At 49.2% G+C, this 21,065-nt stretch overlaps 2 protein-coding genes and 1 non-coding gene across 18 annotated transcripts in view; 2 read left to right on the forward strand and 1 right to left on the reverse strand.

The window, feature by feature from the left end:
- Positions 1-5,623: 5,623 nt before the first annotated feature.
- On the reverse strand, positions 5,624-21,045 carry Armc6 (armadillo repeat containing 6). 9 transcript variants are annotated; one of them, XM_046437334.2, is made up of 9 exons: positions 20,708-21,041; positions 17,235-17,332; positions 16,202-16,328; positions 15,014-15,096; positions 12,360-12,933; positions 9,869-10,014; positions 8,588-8,719; positions 8,152-8,289; positions 5,624-6,358 (listed from the first exon to the last, which is right to left on the reverse strand). In XM_046437334.2, the coding sequence occupies exons 3-9, from the start codon at positions 16,320-16,322 to the stop codon at positions 6,146-6,148; spliced, it is 1,407 nt and encodes a 468-aa protein (XP_046293290.1). In that variant the 5' UTR covers positions 16,323-16,328; positions 17,235-17,332; positions 20,708-21,041; the 3' UTR covers positions 5,624-6,145. The 9 variants fall into 9 exon arrangements, with proteins under 9 accessions (XP_046293290.1, XP_046293286.1, XP_046293288.1 ...); XM_046437330.2 differs by having other exon boundaries at positions 16,202-16,331; XM_046437332.2 differs by having other exon boundaries at positions 16,202-16,331; positions 20,901-21,035.
- Positions 9,564-9,635, forward strand: Trnat-agu (transfer RNA threonine (anticodon AGU)). The gene has a single exon. It is a non-coding gene; the product is annotated as a tRNA-Thr (tRNA).
- The window catches only part of Sugp2 (SURP and G-patch domain containing 2), a 32,513-nt gene continuing 32,203 nt past the window's right edge, over positions 20,756-21,065 (forward strand). For all 8 annotated transcript variants that reach the window (XR_006850250.2, XR_009226076.1, XR_009226075.1 and 5 more), the window contains exon 1: positions 20,756-20,881. Coding sequence is in view for 5 of the 8 variants with exons in the window: in XM_046437323.2 (XP_046293279.1) it covers positions 20,866-20,881 (16 nt within the window). In the remaining 3 variants the exon portion in view is untranslated. The remainder of the gene's footprint in view (positions 20,882-21,065) is intronic.

Genomic DNA, 21,065 nt, shown 5'->3' on the forward strand with positions numbered 1-21,065 from the left:
CTACTCTGACCGTGAACTTGGACCTTAAAAGCTGAAGGATTCTTGGATAATCCTTCAGCCCTTTCCTCCCCTGCAAATGACACAGAGGGCAGAAACTCGCTGGAGGTCACCCAGAGCCGCCCTTTGCAGCTCGGGGTGGTGTGCAGACGTGGAAAAAAGGAGAGTCCTACTGAAAAGCTCTGTGTGATTCCTGAAAGTGCCTTTAAAAAAAAAAAAAAAAAAATATATATATATATATATATATATATATATATATATAACCAATGGACCTTTATTTTTATTTATATGCGGTGCTGAAAATCGAACCCAGGGCCTCATACATGCTAGGCAATAACTCTACCAGTGAGTCACAACCCCAGCCCTGAAAGTGCCTGACTTTTGAGTTCAAGCTTTCTCCTCCGTGGGATCCATTGACATCCCTGTTGGGCCTCCTCCCGCTAAGCCTAACGTTTCAAACTGGAAGGATGTGACAGATGTGAATTAACTCAGTCTTAACCACAACCCCAAGATGTCGAAGCGACCACTGACAGAAACCAAAACACAGGTCAAGCTCCTTGTCCAAGACTGCACAGCACTTTAGTTATCCGATCTAGACACGAGTTTCCAAAAAGCAGATTTTCACGGAGTTAGACAATACCAGAGAACTGCCACTGGGGACCTGAATTACCTAGGTTAGAATCCTCTTCCAGTCACTGGTCCACTGGATAACCTTGGGCAAACACTTGTGAGCCTCAGATTTTCTCATTTGAAAAATAGGAAAATGTGCTGACCCTGTAGGTTGCTTAGTATACCTAAGACTCCAGGTCTTCTGTTCCCTTGTCAGCAGGCTGGCAACAGCCAACCTCCCTGCCACCCTCCAACCATGGCAGCACTGGAGGAAAAAAAAAAATTGATTTCTACACCTGATCTTTCCTCTTTGAAATTGCTTTCCTTGGGGAATTTATAAGCCAGCTTTTGCTTTTATCTTCTGGTGAAAGCCTTTGATCCTCAACAGGTCACGTCTGGCCTGTGAGCCTCACTCTGTCTGTGAAGTGGGTTCATGGCATTTTTTTGCACTTGCCAGCAATTTAGGGAGACACCTGCTACCCTGTCCTCTCAACTGTTAGCTAGCAACACCTCCCCCAAGCCCTCTCTGTTCTTTGAATCACCAAGTGTACTCCTTTAATCTTCAGGGCAGAGAGGTTACCACATTGGCTCTTATTTCCTCCAAGTGCAGACTGGGCTTGGTGGAGATCAAGTTCAGAACAAGAGAATCTTGGGAGGAAGCAAGGTTGAGCTTAATAAGGGTTCACATTTCAGAGCTATGTAAACCCCTTGCTCAATGCTTGATCCACAAAGTTTCAAACTGGAAGGATGTTTCAGAAGTTCACACTGTGAATGTCACTGGCCTAAGGCTACCATGTAACTCCTGACAGTTCCCATGATTTTCCCACCTGGGCTTCTTCTCCCACCTGTGGTTTGCTTTCCTGAAGTCTCCAGGCCCTGTTCCTCATTCTGTCCTCTGGGGAAGACAAGGAAGCTGAGGTTTATTAAACACCTCCTGGTGTCAGGTCCCAGTTGCGTTAGGATAGGGTCTTCCCCAACACCATTTCCCAACCTTCTCTTCCAGGTGTAGGTGACGGCACCCACTTTGCAGATAACTAAACTGAGTCTCTCATGGCCAGTGTTCCTTGGTGAAAGAACCAAGGGCTGGGTTCAAATCCCTGATCTTTTTGCCATGCTGGGGACTGAACCCAGGGCCTTCCAAGTAAGGCAAGTGCTCTACTGCTGAGCTATGTACCCACTTCTGCTCTTTTCTACTTACGGGTCACAAGAATTTCAGTAAGAGACTCAAGCTCCCTGCCTCTGTTTCCCAGTGCAACATTAATGAAAGGGAAGCAAAACATTTACAATGGTTTTGTGCTCAATAAGTGCTGGCTGAATGCTAGTGATAGATACATTGTCATTTTCTAGTGCTTTATGGACATGGACCAGCTACAGGGGTAGGTTGCCAACCAACGAAGATATCTATGTTGGAAGAACCCCAGCTCTCAGCACCCAGCCTGCCAGACCTTGCGAGGGAGGTAACAAAGCTCCTGGAAGGTCCCATGGCACCCTTGGGGACAGTGCCAACGGAGGCAAGGGTCAGGCAGCAAGCCAGCACCATGCTGCCTCTGCTGATGGTGCCAGAGGCACTAGCTGGGCTCTGGCTTCTGTTCCCTTGTCGGCAGGCTGGCAACAGCCAACCTCCCTGCCACCCTCCAACCATGGCAGGCAATGCCCCTTGGCTCCAGCAAATGACACCCTCACCACAGGCACCTCAGCGGAGTCCAGCTAGGATGCCCAGGATCCCAGATCTTCTGCTTGCATGGCCCTGGACAAGACATTGCCTACCTGCTTCCCAGTTTCCTCTACCTTCAGGGATCCCAGGAATCATCTTACATGACAGTTGTGGATCAGGGCCAGGCCCAGGATCAGGATCACCTGAGGCCAGAAAGTCATTTGCCCAAGTTCAGCTTAGCAAGGTTGATAAAGGAGGGGCACGGAGGAGGGCCAAGCTGGGGTCTCAATCTTGTATGGCCCTTTGAATGGGGGTGAGACTACTTCTTATATGGAAAATGGGATTCACACTCCAAGCCTCTCAAAGGCCGGGAAGGCAATGATGTTCTGTCCCAGGACCCTGGGCCCTTCCCTGCCTGGAGGGAAGCATCCTGAACATAGTACTGATGGCTGTGAGGCCAGTCCCAGGTCAAGGTGGTCCCACTCAAGTCTCCCAAGGCTCAGAGAAGTCAGGCCACTTGTCCACAGTGCACAGAAGTAGAGGTGGTCAAATATGCTCACCCCTGCAGCAAGGTCCCCCTCAGCCCACGTCTCTATGTTGTCAACAAGGACAGCAAGGGCCGTGTGCTGGGTGGGTCCTCTGAACCAGGTCTTACTGGAGGCTGTGACCATGCAGTGACAGATCCAGCCTGTGTTCACATAGGGAGCTGAGACTCGTGGAGGTGACATGTCTAAGGCTGCTGAGCAGGGATGGGGACACTGGCCTGCTGACTCCAGGAGAATATGGGGTTTTCAGCCCCTTGTGCCACCTCACCCAACGTGTCTATCCAAACGTGCTCTGAGCCACACTGCTGAAGACTCCCATTTCCTAAGGCCCCAGGTGAAACAGACTGATAAGGTGAAGCCAGCTCCTCCCAAAGAAGCTGGCCAGGAGCCAGTGGAGGACGTTGGAGCCGCTGGCAGGGCCTTCCCTCCAACCACACAGTGTTCTTCTCTAGTTTATTCAGGTGCAGTTCAAAAATATGTATAGGAAGCTGGAGCGCAGCGGGGAGCAAGCAACAGGGGGCCATGCGAGACAAGGGGAAGGGTTTACACAGGAGGTGACCTTGGACAGGGTCAGAGGCCAGAGGTGGAACACATGGGGTGATGTGACAGGGGTCTCCCTGAAAAGGCAACATAGGAACTGAAACCTGGTGGCAGGTGGAGCCAGTCAAGGGAGAGCTGCAGAGGCCGTGGGCTGAGGCGGCCAGTGCGGCTGGCGCAGAGTGTGGCGCAGGGTGAGGAGCTGTGGGAAGGCAGGGCGGGCAGTGGGCCAGGCCTGGGTCAGGCTGCCCTGTGGGCCACAAAAGACTACTTGGTTTTATCTGGGGGGCACCTGGGAGCCATAGGCAGACTCGGAGAAAGACTGGGGCATGACAGATGAACAGTGCCAAGGACTGTCCAAGGTCGCACACGTCTGTTCCAAAAGCCAAGCCAGGGTAGCCTAGGGCAGGCACAAGATCCTTCACACAGATCCTGGTGAGTCCCCTGAGGGAGGGGGGCAGGGCAGAGTGACCCAGTCTGAGGCTCAGGTCTGCCCCTGTGGGCTGACTGGGGCCCTTCCATGCTGGGGGTGGGGATTTTGACACTACAAGGAGATGGAACCAGGGTGACTTCCCCCTCCCACCCTACTCCAGGTATTTGCATTGAATGGTTTCCATGAAAACCAAGGTTCTTCTGGTCACAGACTGAGGGAATTCAGGCCTGCCCAGGCAGGGTAGGGGTGTGGCAAGGCTGCAGGTGGGCTGGGAGAGCTGGAGGGCCATGAGAGGTGGGGGGCAGAGGGGGGGGGAGGGGAGAGGCCTGGGCAGGAGGTGGGGTGGCACCCACTGGAGAGCCCCAGGTTGTTCTGACCTCCATTGAACTACTGGGGTGACCTCAGTGTGACCTCTAAGCTGGCTTCGGAGCAGGAAAATTAGGGTCTACAATATTTTGGGGGATCCCAAAACACCTGGGATGAAGGATGAGCACTGGAGGCAACAATAATGTCCATCCTACAGATGGAAAACCAAGGGTCAGAGAGGAGAAACAGGCTGCCAGAGACACCCCACCCCAAAGACCATGACACTGCCAGTCCTCCTGGAGTGACAGGGGTAAAGCTGGCAATGCCTGGGAGCAACCCCAAACATGCCCACCCTAAATCTGTAACAGGGGTTCCCTTGATGCTTTGACTATGTCCCTTGTGGCTTTGACACTAATGTTTTTTTTTCTTTTTCCCAACCTTCTTTTCCCTAAACTTCTCCTCCCTGATCTTCTATCTCTCCTCCCTAATCTCATTTTCTCTGAATCACCTCTATAAAAACCCCTCTGTTCCTGCTGATGGGCAGAATCACAGCCTTTGGGACAGGAGTCCCCTGTGTTTCTCCTTTGTTGGCAAAGCAATAACCCTTTTTCCTTCTTCTCAAAACTGTGTCCTCATTAATGGATTGGCATCGGGGATTCCAACACCCCTCAGAAGGGATCTATCACCTCCAATTCCCATTTTTTTTTTCTTTTTGTCAGTGCTAGGGTTAGAACCCAGGATTTCTTTTATAAATACTATACAAGTGCTCTAGCAATGAGCTACATCCCCAATCTTTTTTTTTTTTTTTTTAACTTTGTTTATGTGGTGCTGAGGATGAAACCCAGTGCCTCACATGTGCCAGGCAAGTGCTCAACCACTGAGCCACAACCCCAGCCCCACCCCCAGTCTTTTATAAATTTGGAGACATGGTCTAAGTAGTCCAGGTTGGCATCAAATCTGTGATCTTCCAGCCCTGGCCTCTATAGGTGCTAGGATTATAGGTGTGTACCACCATGCCACTCCTCATTTTAAGAGGATCAAAACTGAAGCTCAGCCAGGTGCAGTGGCACACACCTGAATCTCAGCGACTTGGGAGGCTGAGACAAGAGGATCACAAGTTCAAAGCCAGCCTCAGCAACTTAGTGAGAACCTAAGCAACTTAGCAAGACCCTGTCTCAAAAGGAAAAATAAAAAGGGCTGGGAATGTGGCTCAGTGATAAACTGCCCCTGGGTTCAATCCCCAGTACCCCTCCCCACTAAAAGAAACTCTGAAGCTTAGAGAAGTCATGTCACTTGCTCAAGGCCACAGAGCTGAGTTTAGGGTAGGAAGGCAATCTCTGTAACCCCCCAGAAACAGTACATGCTCATAAAAGTGAACTTGATCAAGGACTCAGGAACCTTCCTGATTCAGGACAACATGTGACAATATATCATATATTCCAAGCTGCTCCCAAAACCTCACGGCCTCTCCAAAGGTCCTTCCCTCTCCAAGTTGTTGAGATCAGTGCTGCAGTCCCCACATTCAGCTGAGTTACAAAAGAAACCCCTCCAATGGTCTTTTATTATCAGGCACCACAGCTGGCCAGATCCTCAAGACAGATGAGCCTTGATCCCCGCCCCTAGCCAGCAGAGGGAGGTGTCCAGGACCCACTTGACAGGTGAGAAGAAAGAGGAAGAGTTCTGAAGGAACTTATCAGAGCAGGTGTGAGAACAGTCCCAGAACTGTCTGAGACCGGTTCACAGCGCTAACTTCAGATAGGACAGTGGGCAGTAGAATGTGCCCTTTGCCCCCAAGAAATGCTGAGAAGGAACTTCTGATAGGCAAGGGCATGGGGGAGGGGCAGGACTGTGGCTGCTAGCTGGCCTGGGGACACAAGATCCCAGGAGCTGCTTTCTGCCTGGTCCATGCTTCCTCAGCCCTGCAGCCTTTACCTGGCACCCGAGAGAGGACAGTGTTTGCTATAGGGGAATAGAATATGGGGGGCAGAGTGGTGGGACACAGATCTCCCCTCATTTCTATGTCATTCGACTCACCCAAGGTCACAGCCTAGACTGAGCCTGGGTTCATGGTGCCAGGTTACCCTTCTGGCCTGTCCACAATTCTTGCAGCTCAACTCGGCAGCCCAGGTCCCGCAGGGCGGCCTTGGCCACATCCTCACAATCTCGGTGGGCCGCTCGGGCCTGTGAAATGAGTGCCTCAGCCCCCAAGTCCAGGATGGGCTTGGAGAAGGCTTGGCTTCGGGATACCAGGTTGCGGATCAGCATGCAGGCCTGTTTCTGGAGGAGAGACACTATGAGTTTCTGGGAAAGATGGATACCTATTATATATGCTGTGTAAAGAGTTATTCTGTTTTTTGAGGGGTACTAGGGATTGAACCCAGGGTGCTTTACCACTGAGCTATACCCAGCACTATCTAGCTCTCTAGCTATTTTGAAAAGGGGTCTCATGAAGTCGCTGAGGCTGGCCTCAAACTTGTGGTCCTCTTGCCTCAGCCTCCACAAGTCACTGAGATTATAGGTATGTACCACTGTACCCAGTCGATGTGATTATTTTAAAAAAATACTTTTTCAATCCCCAGTTAAATCCCTGAATATAAAAACCAGAGAAACAGGGCCAACTGTATATTGTTACTCATTTGGTGGGCATCTGTAGCCTGCATTTTCTGTGCATAGGTGTGAGGGACTGCCCTAAAGCATCCCAGTGTGGTGGGGCTCCTGTCACTAACAGAAGAGCAGATGGGAAGCAGGGAGCAGGAGGGTCTGCCAGTCAGAGTGAGAAGGAGTAGACAAGGTGACGGGCCAACCCAGAGGATGGAGCCCCAGAGTGGGGATCAGTGAGAACAAAGTCCCCGTGGCATCCAGCCTGGTATGGTTTTTATTTTTTATTTTTTGGTATTGGGGATTGAACCCAAGAGCATTTACCACTGAACCACATCCTCAGCCCTTTTTTGAGACAGGGTCTCACTAAGTTGCTTAGGGCCTCTCTAAATTGCCGACTCTGGCCTTGAACTTATAGTCCTCCTGTCGCAGCCTCCCAAGTTGCTGGGGTTACAGGTATGCACCATGGCACCCCACCCAGCCTGGTGTGTTTAAGGCTCCTGTGCTGGGAAGAGGAGAAGTGGGGAGGGGCCCAGGACCACAGGGAGGCGTCTAGTTCAGGAAGGAGTGAAAACGATGATGAGGTATAGACGGTGGGTCCCACAGCCAGCAATAAGATTGGAAGTCCAAGGAGGGGCTGGTAGCCTCCCCAAATCCCAGGCAGAGTCCCCTTTGTGCTACCCCCTTCTCCTCCTCCCCAGGTCCCCCTAAAGAGATTTTCAAGAAAGTAGAAGAGTAAATGTAAAGAGCAAAGGGAAGCTAGACTTGATGGCACATGGCTGTAATCCCAGCTACTCAGGAGGCTGAGGCAGAAGGAACCTAAGTTTGAGGCCAGCCTAGGCAACTTAGCAAGTCTCTGTCTCAAGAAATAAAAAAGGCTGAGGATGTAAATCAGTGGCAGAGCATTTTTGTAGCATGATTAAGGCTCAGGGTTCCACCCACAGTACAAAAAAAAGAACAAATGAACAAACATGGTTAGGAGAGAAGATGCCCCAGAAGAGTTCAGCATTGGTTAGAAGATGGAAAGGAAGGGTTGAGTGCGTGGCACGCACCTGTAATCCCAGTGGCTTAGGAGGCTGAGACAGGAGGATCGTTAGTTCAATGCCAGCCTCAGCAACTTAGTAAGACACATCCAAAAGGGCTGGGGATGTGTCTTAGTGGGTGAGTGCCCCTGAGTTCAATCCTCAGTCAAAAAAAAAAAAAAAAAAAAGATGAAAAGGAAGAGGCCTTGTGGGTTCAGGCTGTGATGGAGACATGGGCAGGGAGGGCCTGCTCTCACCTGTATGTTGGCCTCCTGCCCCACACCACTGCCTGCCCACCAGCTTCCTGTCCCCCCAACACCAGTCCACCTACACACAGATCTCCTGCCTCTGCCCCCATACCACTGCAAGTCAGCCTCCTGCTTGCCCCTCACATGCTCCCACCTTCCTTCCTCAACCCCCCCAGCCCCCCACCCAATCCACCCCTGTCACCTGCACGCCAGCCTCCTGTGGGTGTGCCTTCATGGCCTGCAATGCGGCCAGGGCCCCGCCCGCCTCCATGATGACCTGGCTGTTCTCTGGCTTTCGCAGGGCCAGGACACACAGGGCAGCACAGCTCTGCTCACATACCTGTGGGGATCAGTCATGGGTGAGAGGCGGCGGAGACAAGGCAGATGGACGCCCTCCTTCCCACCAGCCCTCATGGTCACCACCACCACTGAGGGCACTGGCCTGGCTGGATCTCAGGTAGCCCGGGTGCTCACCCCAGGACACTCAGGCCAGTATCTGAGACAGAGTCCTGGCCCCTTGCTCACCTCCCCTGGCCATGGCCCTGCTGAGAAGTGAGGAAGAGCAGAGCTCCAGGTGGACATGGAAACAGCGGGCCTCCAGCCGCCAGCCCCACCCCACGTGCCCCTGAGGTGGATACCTGGGGGTTGGCCAGGTGCTGGGTCATGGCGGCCACGATGGACTCTGTCCCACCGGCGCGGACAATGGCATCCTTCACATCATCGTTGCCCGCGATGGCCCGCAGGGCGCTCAGCACTTGCTTGACAAGGTCCTGCACAGAAGGCAAGGCCTGGATGCACCCAGCCAGGTCCTCCTCCTGAGCCTCTGGGTTGCTAGATTGTGGGAGGGGTCTTGAGGAAGGGCCTGGGGCTGTTGGTCTGTTTCAATGACGGGTGTAGCTGTCCTGGGGAATGTGGGTAGCCTTAATGGCACAGAGAAGGGAAGGGAGGCTTCTAGAGGCAGATACCTGGGCTTAGGCTACTTGTGTCCAGGTAGGACATCTGGCTTACTTGATCACCCCTCCCTTCTAGGGATAGTGAACATGTGACTTGGGCCCTGGGTTCCATCCTCAGCACTATTTTAAAAAAATAAATAAATAACTGGGACTGCCAACTTCTGGGACAGAGTTGAGAGGAAAAGAAAACCGAGGCTCCATCCTGGGACTGTCAAGTAAAATGCCTTCCCTCCTTTGCTGGGGCCAATTCTAACTGAGCTCTTTGCTACTACACAGAACAAGTCTGGCTGTCACAGCCAGGTGCCCCCGGGGCTTTTCTGTCAGCCTGCCTTGGACAGATGCATGCTGGCTGCAACCTGGGCCAAGCACAGGGAGAGAGGCTGATAAGCAGCTGCTAAATGATGGAGCGATGGTAGAGGACTCCCTTCCTGTCCCACAGTAGGTAACAGAGGCAAGCACCACATGCTATGACCCGGCCCTGCCCTGGTGAGCAGATTCCCCCATCCTCTTCCTCCCATTCCTTCCAGAACATAAAATGGTGCAAAAGGACAGCGAGGTAATCTCAGTAACTTGGGAGGCTAAGGCAGGAGGATCACAAGCCCGATGCCAGCCTGGGCAACTTAGTGAGACCCTGTCTTAAAATAAAAAATAAACACAGGCTGGGGTTGTGGCTCAGTGGTAGAGCGTTTGCCTAGTATGTGAGAGGCCCTGGGTTCCATTCCCAGTACCGCCAATAAAAAAAGGCAGGGGCGCAGGTTTGTTTTGCTCTGCAACTTTAGTTCCTGTACTTGGGTCAGTAAAAAGAAAACTGTACCATAGTTCCCGGGTTGGCAGATAGTACCAACTTATTCTGACGGTGGCCTATCCTGCTGGCTGGGACCCAGAGGGGCAGGAGCCTTCGTTGCAGGAAACAATAAATCAAACCCAAGCCAGGGGCCATACATCCTCAAGGTTCTAGGTCCCTACCTGGTGGTTATTACAGTTGGCTAGAAGGGTCACCAGGATGCCAAGGCCCCCAAGGTCAACTATTTCCTGACAGAACTCATTGCGGACAGCCAGGCGAGACAGGGTGCTGCAGAACTCACTCAGGACACTGGGGTTGTCGGAAAAGCCTGGAGGGAGACAAAAAATGCACTGTTGGCGTTGGGAGAGACCCTAGGAAGAGGGAAAGGGACCTCGGCTAGGTGAGGCCCTTGATCCACTAGTGGAACCCAGTCCCTCTGCCTCAGAGGATAGCTGCCTGCACCAGAAAGGCCCCAGGAGTAGACAGAAGGGGCATCTCAGGCTGGCGCTGCCCCCTGCTGGTCGCTGATGGAGAAGAGGGGAGAGCGTCCCTCCTCCACCCTTCCACCCCTGCGCTCTAAATAAATTCCAGACCAACTGATGGTCTCAACTAAAAAAAGAAAACCATAATAGCACCAAAATAAAACATCCGAGACTATTTTTATGATCCTGGGGTGGGAATGACAGAATAAGTGCAACAGAAAACCACAGAGGGACACACAGACTGAGTTGACGGGCAAAACACCAGTGTCCCAGACGAAGTTTGAGGTTCAACGTGGGGAGCAGATGCCTGCCCTGGCGCCCACAGTGCAAATGTTTCTCATTTTTCTTTCTGCAGCACTGGGGACTAAACCAGGGCACTCTATCACCGAGCTACATTCCCTAGCCCTTCTTTTTTATTTGAGAGAGGGTTTCCCAAAGTTGCTTAACTGGCCTCAAACTAGCAATCCTGCTAGGATAACAGGCAGGTGCCAGCAAGCTCAGCAAATATTTATTTATTTTCTTATTTTAAAAAAATTCATTCTACTTAGTGACACATGACAGTAGAATGTATTTTGACATATCATGCATAGATGGAGTGTAACTTCCCATTCTTGTGGTTGTACATGATGTGGAGTTACACTGGTCGTGTATTCATATGTGAACATAGAACAGTTATGTCCAATTCATTCTACTGTCTTTCCCGTCTGGCAAATATTTATAACTGATACAGAGGAGCTGGGCGTGGTAGTATACACCTGTCACTCCAGTGACTCGGGAGGTTGAGGCAAGAGGATCTTATGTTCAAAGCCAGCCTTAGCAACTTAGCAAGGCTCTAAGCAACTTAGCAAGACCCTGTCTTAAAATAAAAATAAAAAACAGGTTGGGGATGTGGCTCGGTGGTTACGCACCCCTGGGTTCAATTCCCAGTACCACACACAAAAGAATAATAATAATTGATACAGAGCTCTGGGATGGCCAGTGCATGTGTCTACTGGGTCTGGGTCCCAGAGATCCCTCCAAGGCTGATGTGCAGGTATTCTGTGGATGTGGTCACCAGCCACAACCAATTGCTGTTAAGGAAGGAACTGAGATGACTCTAGACCATGTGGATGGGCCTCATCCAATCAGGAGAAGGCTTTAAGAGGGAAACCAGATTATCTGAGGAGAAAAACATGGCCCTGGGGCTGCCTGGAAGTCTCTACCCTGTCCTAAGAATTGCAGCTCACAATACATGAGCCCATTTTTTACACAAAGTAACTTCAGAGATTGGGGGTGCAGCTCAGTGGCAGAGCATGTGCTCAGCATGTGTGAGGCCCTGGTTCCATCCCCAGCACCAAAAATAGAAAGGCTTCATATACACATATGCTACATGTCCTCCTCTCCGGTGCCAGCCTAATTCAAGCTCCCATAGACAGACAGGAAAGATGAAACCTACCCAGAAAAGCAGCTCAACTTGTAGTCAGGACCCATTCTCAGCTTCTCTGGAGGTGTGCAGGGGCCTGAGGCAGGCCTGGCTCCCTGGCAGACAGGCCTGGCTGCAGAGCCAGAGCCACAGGGCAGGCAGGAGAGGAGAACTCATTCTTCCAGCACCTCCTGTGTGCTGGACCTCTGTCAGGCCTTTGCTGGTAGGTGTGGTGGACATGGTGAAGGACAGAGGCTTTAGGGTCCAAAAGTCAGGGTATGGCTTCCTATGGCCAGCTCCCTGGTCACCCTGCACAATAATCTACAGCCAAATATGAACAAGAAAATGTCAACTTTCATCTTGGACTGACTCGGGAAGGCCGGCAAGACTCCCCGACTCCTGCTCTTTAGGGAATTCCTCTTCCTCATCTTCTTCCATGTGGCTGGGCACAGTGGGCCACCTCCCTAAACATTTCCAGGGATGGGCAACGGACCCACTCCTGGCCAATGAATACTTGCCTGGAACTCTCCAGGAGCCACCAGGAAGCATAGATCCACTTCTATTACTAGAGTAGCCATGTGAGTGGGACTAGGCCAATAGAGAAGCCTGGACCTAGCCATGCCTGAAGCAGTCTGAAACCCTGATTCTTTCTCTTTCTTTCTTTGTTTCTTTTTGTTAGTTTGGTGTAGGGACTGAATCCAGGCTCTTGCTCATGCTGAGCACAACTCACCCTGGCCACAGCCTGCCTGCTGCTGTACTGTCACTGATCACATCAGCTGGGGCTCCTACCTTTGGCAGCCTCAATGAGCACCTTCAAGCCTCTGTTTTCCTGCACGATCATCTTGGCATGGTTGTGGGCGTTGCTGTAGGGCACACGAATGTCATCATCAAAGGTCATGATGCGGAGGGCCCAGCATGCCTCCCTCACCACATCAGCATGCTGGCCATGCTGGGCAATGGCACTGGTCAGCAGGGGTAGCACACCAGCCTTCACCAGGCCCTGCCGATTCTGCTCATGCTTTAGAGAGGCATGTCGCACGCAGCGGATCCCAGAGCAGGTCAGGTTGGCTTCATTAGCACTCTGGGCCAGTGTGTCCACCAGCAGCTGTAGGCCTTGGGCATCTAGAAGGTCAGGCTGACCATCAGTCAGCATTGACAGGGCGTTGAGGGCCTGGAGCAGAAGGTTCTGGTCTCCTGCAGCAGCCAGCTTCCAGGCAGCCAGGATAATGGGGTAGGCTCCTTTCTGGGCCGCCAGGAAGCGGCAGGCTTTGTGCTGTTTGCACTGGTCACAGAATCGGGTAAGGTGGGTCGACACCTCTTCGGGGCTAGAGGAGGCCACAGATTTCTGCAGGTCACCCAGGGCCTGGGAGATAAAGAAGAAACTAGTGTCAGCTCAGCCCAGAGATGGGAACCCAGGGCCATGGTGACAGTGTCTGCATCCCTGCAGGGTCCCCTCCTCCAGGATCTGGGTGGAAGATGGAAATAATGTAGGGTCAAAATTTGCAATCTTCCCTCCTCATTCTTCTGCATGGGGGATTACAAGCACGGGGCCACCACTCCTGGCCATACTTATACTTTTTAGTGAGAAGGAAGGCCTCAGCTGTCTCAGGGTCCCTGCTAAGGAACTGCACACCTGTGTGTGGACATATTAAACATCCCACCCCTGGTTGACTTGGAGAAGCTGTAAGTGAACCCAGAAGTGAGGCCAGCCAAACAAAACTGACACAACTGCCATCGGTCCACCCTTAGAGGGAAAAAGAAGAAAGTCACCTTCATCAGATCTGCCCATCAAGATGTCTCTTTGCTGTACCTCTCATTCACTCCCCAAATATTTACAGAGTACTTGCCAAATATACACGGTTGATTTACCCAAATATAGCTCTAAGTCATGTGGGAAACATGATGAAAGAAAACAATTTGAACAGGGCAGACCAGTCTCGCTGCCATTCAGCAATACAATCTCAGGACATGCCTCAGCATGAGCTCAAGAGGAATCTGTGTGCTTAGAGCTGATGAGATCATTGGCACCAGCTCAGGCAAGGGCAACTGGACAGAAACCATCAGCTCAAAGGGCTTTGATTTCATCTTAACACTCATAAAGGTCAAAGATACCTATGAGCCAGCCCTCCCTAACTGTGAACCTAAATTGAGGATATGTTATCACACAAGAGAATACTTAAAAAAATGAGTCTGGGGGCTGGGGTTGTGGTTCAGTGGTAGAGTGCTCGCCTAGAACGTGCAAGGCCCTGGGTTCAATCCTCAGCATCACATTAATGTAAAAAAAAGATATTGTGCCCACCTAAAACCGAAAATAAATATTAAAAAAAAAAAAACGAGTCTGGGAACCTGGGTGTGGTGGTACGTGCCTGTAATCACAGCAACTGGGAGGCAGAGGCAGGAGGATCTCAAGTTTGAGGCTAGCCTCAGCAACTCAATGAGACCCTCAGTGACTTAGTGAGATCTTATCTCAGAACAAAAAAATTAAAAAGGGCTGGGGATGTAGCTTGGTGGTAAGGCACCAGAGTTCAACCCCCAGTACAAAAAAAAAAAGTTGGGAGCTGATGGTGTAGCTCAGTGGTAGAGCTTTTGCCTACTGTAAGGTTTTGGGTGCCATTCCCAGCATTGCAAAAAAATAAAAATAAGGGGCAGTGGATATACCTCAGTTGGTAGACTGCTAGCCTCGCATGCACAAGGCCCTGGGTTGAATCCCCAGCACCACAAAAATAAAATAAAAAACAAATAAAATTCAACCTTACTAGCAAAGGGGGATGGTGGTGGGGACAACAAGGAGGCCATTTTCACAAGACCTCTGCAAGGTTGGAGCCAGAAGGATCCTTATGTAAGGACATATTGCCCTTATGCAGAGTTGGGTTTGCACCCAAGGTGTCTCCTCCAACTTGCTCTTTTTTTTTTTTGGATACTTGGTCTCACCATGTTGCCTAGACTAGCCTTGAATTTGCAATCCTCCTGCCTCAGCCTCCTGAGTCACTGGGTTTACAGGCCTATGCCACCATGCCCAGCTTCAACAAGTGAGTTTAAATGTTTAATAGACTGGCTGTAAAGTGCTAATAAATGGTTGGTGTTCAATAAAGACTGCCTTACATCCTCCTCTTGCAATTTTCTCTCTCTCTGGGAGGCCAGAAATGCTGTCCTATGCCACCCTCAACCCCAGGCTCCTTGAACCAGGGACAACCAAGAGCATGCTGTGGATTCTGACCTCAGATCATGGGCTCCATGTGGAGCTCAGCAGCCCCCCAAAAGCTGTGCTGCACTCAGACTGGGACTCAGGGAGAGATGTGGCTGCAAACTCAACCTGGCCAATGCACACCAGGCAGGTCACTGACCTTCAGAGCCTGCCTTCTGCCATGTGGAAAGGGAAGAGCTATCCACCAAGATTATTCCAAAGTGAAAAGGGACCTCTCACATGGGCTCCATGCTCCTACCTGTAAGATATCATGTGTGGGCTCCTGGGGTCCATCTGCAGAGACTTTAGGCACACTCTTTACAATGTTGCTCAGATCAACCCCTGTAAAGAGGAAGATAGGAACATTGAAAAAAAGAAGTGACAACTGTCATCCTCTGGCCTACCAGTGGAAGTCACACCCCATGTCCCTTCTGCTGAGATACACCTTCAGGAGGTCTTTCAGAGGTCTTCCCAGTGCTCCTTTCTGCTTGACTCCTCCCCAGGTCAGCCAAAGGGAGCAGAGTGGTAGCCAGGCCATGGCCAAGTGGGGCCATATCACCACTGCCATCTCTTTGCAGTGAGATGGCACTTCCTGCCTGGGAGAGGACAGGGGATCCCTCAGCCATTTCTCTCAGAGATCCCATTCTCCCTGGCCTTGTGCTGCCCCTACAGGAAGCATTCACTGGGTCAGACACTTCCAGTCACCCTGCCAGCCCCTGTCCATTGTCTATACTTTACTCTGTGCCCAAGAGGCTGACCTTTGAGACTGGAGCCTAGATCCCTTGCCCACTGGCTTTTGGCTGGGGATAGTGGGGATTGAGCCCAGAGCCATGCTCAGTGCCATCTGGCTCTTCAATGAGCCTGTCCAGTGGGAGCTAGAGTCAAGACTGGGGGCAGGAGGAAGGGAATGGTCAGTGGTGTTCATTTCTAGCAATCTGCCCTGCCTCTACCCAAAGACCTGGTGCTTATCAGAAGACTCCTGCCCAGAGCCCCTACTCCCTGCTGTGACCATCAAGGGTCCTGCCCTGGCTGTCATGGGCTCTAAACCCTGCCTACACCATTACAAATGGTCCCTTAATAACTACTCTCCTCTAAGGCTTGGTTTGGGCACACTATTTCCACAGCTGATGACTGCCATCACCTTCTTCCACTCTGAGCCCAAGTGGGGGTGCAGTGGGGCAGGTAGCCCTGCTTACCAGGGCAGGTTAGGGAAAGCCATTTCAGGGAAGTGACAGTGAAAATGAGATCCACAAAGAGGATCCAGCCTCATAAATGACTCAGTGAGATGGAAGAAAAGAGAGGGTAGACATGATCAAGGCAGGACCAGAGGGCCTGGCCTAACTGGGGCACCAGTTTCTCTGCCAGGCATGATGGGGTTATGGCAGTCCAGGCGGGATCCCAACACTCTTGTGTCTAAGAGCCGTGGACCAAGCCATAATGCCCTAACCTTGTGATTCAAACTGCTCCATGGCCTCCTTCACTGCTTCCTCTGGCCCCATCTCAAACTCCTCGATGTTCTCCTGCACAGCTGCATCAAAGGTCTCCTGGGTGATGCGCTTGGAGGTCATCTCTGTCTGCTGAGCAAAGTCAAGAGGAAAGCTTGTCAAGAGAGAGCAGGCAAAACACCACTTTGGGGGAGCACCTAGCCTTGGGATCAACCCTGGAAAAATTCTTATCACTAGATCATGGGTAAAGGGAACATCGCAATTTCCAAAGAGCTTTGAAAAACGCAAAAGAGAGCAGGGCACAGTGGCCCACATATGTCATCCTAGCTACTAAGGAGGCTGAGGCAGGAGGATTGCAACTTCAAGGCCAGCCTCAGAAACTAGTGAAGCCCTATCTTATAATAAAATTTTTAAAAAGGCTGTGGATATAGCTCAGAAGTAGAGAGCCCCTGAGTTAAAGCCTTAATGCCATTCAAAAAATAAATATATATATGAACATACACACACACACAGACACAGATACACATATATGTATAAAATGTCATTCTAATACTAAATACGTAATAATCATACTTTATTATATTTACACACATAATCTTATATATAATTATACAATAAGATACCATTATATTACAGGTTGACTATCCCTTATCTGAAATTCTTGGGACCTAAGTAGTACATACTTTGGGGGATTTTAGAATATTTGCATATAAATTATGAGATATCTTGGGGATGAGACCCAAATCCAAACAGAAAATTCTTTATACATCATATATACCTTACACACATAGTCACAGCCTGCAGGTAATTTTATACAATATTTTTAGTGTGTCCGTTTTGACTGCAACCCATTATATGAGATGAGGTGTGGAATTTTCCAATGTGGCCATGACAGAGCTGAAAGTTTAAAAATTTGGAGAATTTCAGAATGCAGATTAGGGATGCTCAACCTGTTATATAAAATTTAAAAATAACAATGAATAATAATATCTAATAAAAAGGAGGGCTAAAGAAGAAACTAATAAAAATAGTTACCTGGTAGGGAAGGGAAAGGAACAGAAGCTGGATTATTCACTCTGAGTGTATCTTCTGGAATGGGATGAATTTGGAAGCCATATAAATCCTTTATATGACTAGAAAGTGAAATAAACCAAAATAAAAATAAAAGCAATCCCTAAAAACCAAGAATGAAATTATGCCAACTAATCTGGGCTGGGGATGAGGCTTAGTGGTAGACTTCTTGCCAAGAATATGCAAGGACTGGGTTCTAGGCCCAGCACTGCAAAAAAACAAAAAATCTCAATGAGCCAGATATGGTAGCAGGTATACCTGGCACCCCAACTCTCAGGATCCTGCTAAAGCAGAGGATCTAGCCAGCCTGGGCAACTTAGTGAGATCCTGTTTCAAAATAAAATAAAAAGAACTGTAGTTGAAGCTTGGTGGTAGAGTTCTTGCCTAGCATACTAGACTCTGGGTTCCATTCCCAGTACTGCAAACAAAGGAAAAAAGATTGTAAGATCATAGGCTGAAATAAGTAAAACCTCATAACTCCATCTAATTAACAATACTGTATATTGCATACTTGAAATTTGCTAGGAGTCGAGGGTTTTATGTTGTTTTTTGCTTTTGTTTTTCCTCTGGCAGTACTACAGATGGAACCCAGTGCTTCACACAGGGCAGATCTTAAGAGTTCTGACCCCATCATACACAAAAGATCTTTTTTTAAAACTTCTTTTTATTTAAATTTTTTTTTCTATTGTAGATGGACACAATACCTTTATTTTTTATTTATTTTGTATGTGGTGCTGAGGCTCGAACCCAATGCCTCACATATGCTAGGCAAGCACTCTACCACTGAGCCACAACCCCAGCCCCCACAAAAGATCTTTATGTTAATTAGCATGACTGTGATGAATATTTCACAATGTATACATATGTAATTATGACGATGTACAACAAATATACACAATATACTTATATATAACACAATGTATATCTCTATACTGAACCTCTATAAAGTTGGGGGAGGATCTCAGATCTCTTCCCCTTGTTTTGTATGTGGTACTGGATATTAAACCCAGGAATGGCACATGTGAGGCAAGCCCTCTACCACTGAGCTATATATCCAGCACTCTTCTAAATTTTAGTTTGAAATAGAGTTTGGTTCTGTTGCTCAGGTGGGCCTGGAACTTGCAATACTCCTGCCTTTAGCTTCTTGAGTACCTGGGATGACAGGTGTGCACTACTGTGCTTGAACTGAAATTTTCTTTTTTTTTTTTTTAATACTTATTTATTAGTTTTCAGCGGACACAACATCTTTGTTTGTATGTGGTGCTGAGGATCGAACCCGGGCCCCACGCATGCCAGGCGAGCGCGATACGGCTTGAGCCACATCCCAGCCCCTGAACTGAAATTTTCAATATGAACTCTTGATATATTTTCTTTTAAGCAAACAAACCTCTAATGTTCTAATGATAAGAACAGAAAATGCCTAAAGGAAATGATATCATAGTAGCATTGAGCATCCTTAACACCAACTATGGTCTCTAAATACCATTTCCCATAGAATAGAATCCAAGGCCCCTGGAAGAATGGCTAATTCCATGTTTTGGCAGGACATAGATCTTAGGAGCTAGGGCATCTGGTAAGATCAGAAAGCAAGGAAGGAAGCAAATCCTAAGAGGCACCTATTAGCTAAAGATGAGACAAGCAAACTCTTAAAAAAAAAAAAAAAATCCAGGGTTGGTAGTGTTGCTCAATGGTACAGTACAGGCATGCACAAGGCCCCGGGTCAGATCCCCACAAAAATACACAAATAAAAGGATCTAGTGTTTATTCTGCCTGTCTTATACAAGGGGGTCCCAGGTTAAAAAGGAAGGATGAGGAAAAGTTCTGCTTCCGATCCCAGCTGATCAGCCAAGCCAGGACAAATCTAGAGAATGCTCCCTACAGGCTGGCAAAACCATCAGGTACAAAACCAGTGAGGATGGACCCTGACAAGGGCTGGACAGGAAGTGAGTCTATGGCTTGATCTCACTTCCTCAAAAGAAAAAACAATATCTGTTTCCTGGCAAAGAGCAAAATTCACCTGTGAAATCATTGGTCCCAAACTTCAATGTAACTATCTGTCCAATGGAACTTTGTGTAATGATGGAATATTCTATATTTGTGTGGTCCAGTAAGGTAGCCACCAACCACAGGTTTGGGAGTGGGTGGTGCTATGGAGCAGTTAGTAGTGTGGCTGAGGAACTGTATGTGTAATTCTATTCAGTGTCAATTCATTTTAATAAAAATAGGGAGGAGCAGAGAGATAGCTCAGTAGTAGAGAATTTTCCTAGAGTGCCTGAGGCCCACACTAGCAATTCCCTTTGCAATGCTTGGTAGCAGGCACACCTGGCTTCCACAAAGACAATGATGTCTTCACAGGCACAACTGGGTCATTAACTCCTGCCATACCCTTTGTAATTAAGTAATTAAGGGAGGACAGGTCTCAGTTCCAGAATCTTAACAGAGTTTAATAACTTTCTTCATTTTAATTGTTTTAATTTATCTGCCTTGTTTATTATAATAATACTGTTTCCATTCTCAAACTGGTATCAAGTTTCCATTTAAAATAGATCTCTTTTTAAACCTACAGTAAAGTTGCAAGGAACACCTTATATCCTTCACCTAGCTTCATCAATCGTTAACCTGTGAGTGTGTGTGTGCATGTGCACACAGCTACTATCTGAATATGTTCCAAACATCAGGACCTCTTTCCTTCTAAAGACCAGTATGACCTCCGCAGTAAAGACCTCTTATGCAATTACAGCACATATGAATTTAACATGAGAAATCTAACATTGATAAAATACATGTGCACGCAAGCGATGGGGATGGAACCCTCATGAGTGGTCTATCTCCTTCCTGCCACACCCTCCCCCTCTACTCTCCACACAGAATCCAGAGAGGACCTTCAAAGCACACAAATATTACCTCATTCATTTGCTCAAAACCCTGCAATGGCTTCCCATGCCACTTAGAAACAACAACAACAACAACAAAAACCCCAGTCTCCTTACGAGAAGTTTCTCTATGTATACTTTTCCAAACTGCATTTCCCTGCCTGATTTTCATCCTTCCAGCTACCCTAGGGACACACTTCAAAACCACTCCGGTTAAAACAGCCCCCCTCTCCTATCCCATTATTCTCTTTTATTATTTGCATAGCATTACCTACTCTAGAGCGACAAAATTCATTTATTTATTTGTTTATACCTTCTAGTCTCCTTGCCCTATTGCCTAAGACGGAGCCAGACACGTTGCTGGCACTCAGTACGTAGGTGTTGAAAGAATTAAAAAAAAAAAAAATGCAAAGAAAGGAAGGCAGATTCGGTCCCCTAGCGGCTTCAGTAAGATTCCTTCCTTCCCCAAAATCAAGTTCTGAGGGCTTTGCCGCAGTCACCAGCCCGACCCCACAGCATCCACTCCCTAGTCCGCGCGCAACAGGGTTCTTGGCCGCTGCTCACCCGGTCTTCGAAGCCACGTGGGGCAAGGGTGGGGCTCGCAGCTGTCACTGAAGGAACCAACTCTGGCCCGTTCCGGCCGCCGTACGAGCGCAGGCGCAGTGGCGCCGCCTCACCTAGGCCGTCTTTAGCTTGGCAGATAGCTCCCGGAGTAACTAAGGATGGCCATGATTGCAGGTAAAGTAAAAAGGACCACCTGGTGCGTGACGGCACAGCGTCTGTCGACTTGTCCGGAACGCTCAACGTAGTCGCCACCCCCACCAGGCTCTAAAAAAAGCGAGCAGCGCGCCTGCGCAGAAAGGCTTGCCAGCGGCGGCCTGCGCCTGCGCTCAAGGACTCGACAGCACCCTGCGCCTGCGCG

The sequence above is a fragment of the Marmota monax genome, unplaced genomic scaffold, assembly GCF_021218885.2.
Source record: "Marmota monax isolate L192 unplaced genomic scaffold, Marmota_monax_Labrador192_F-V1.1 WCK01_AAM20220418_F8-fsc00021, whole genome shotgun sequence".
NCBI classification, from domain to species: domain Eukaryota; kingdom Metazoa; phylum Chordata; class Mammalia; order Rodentia; family Sciuridae; genus Marmota; species Marmota monax.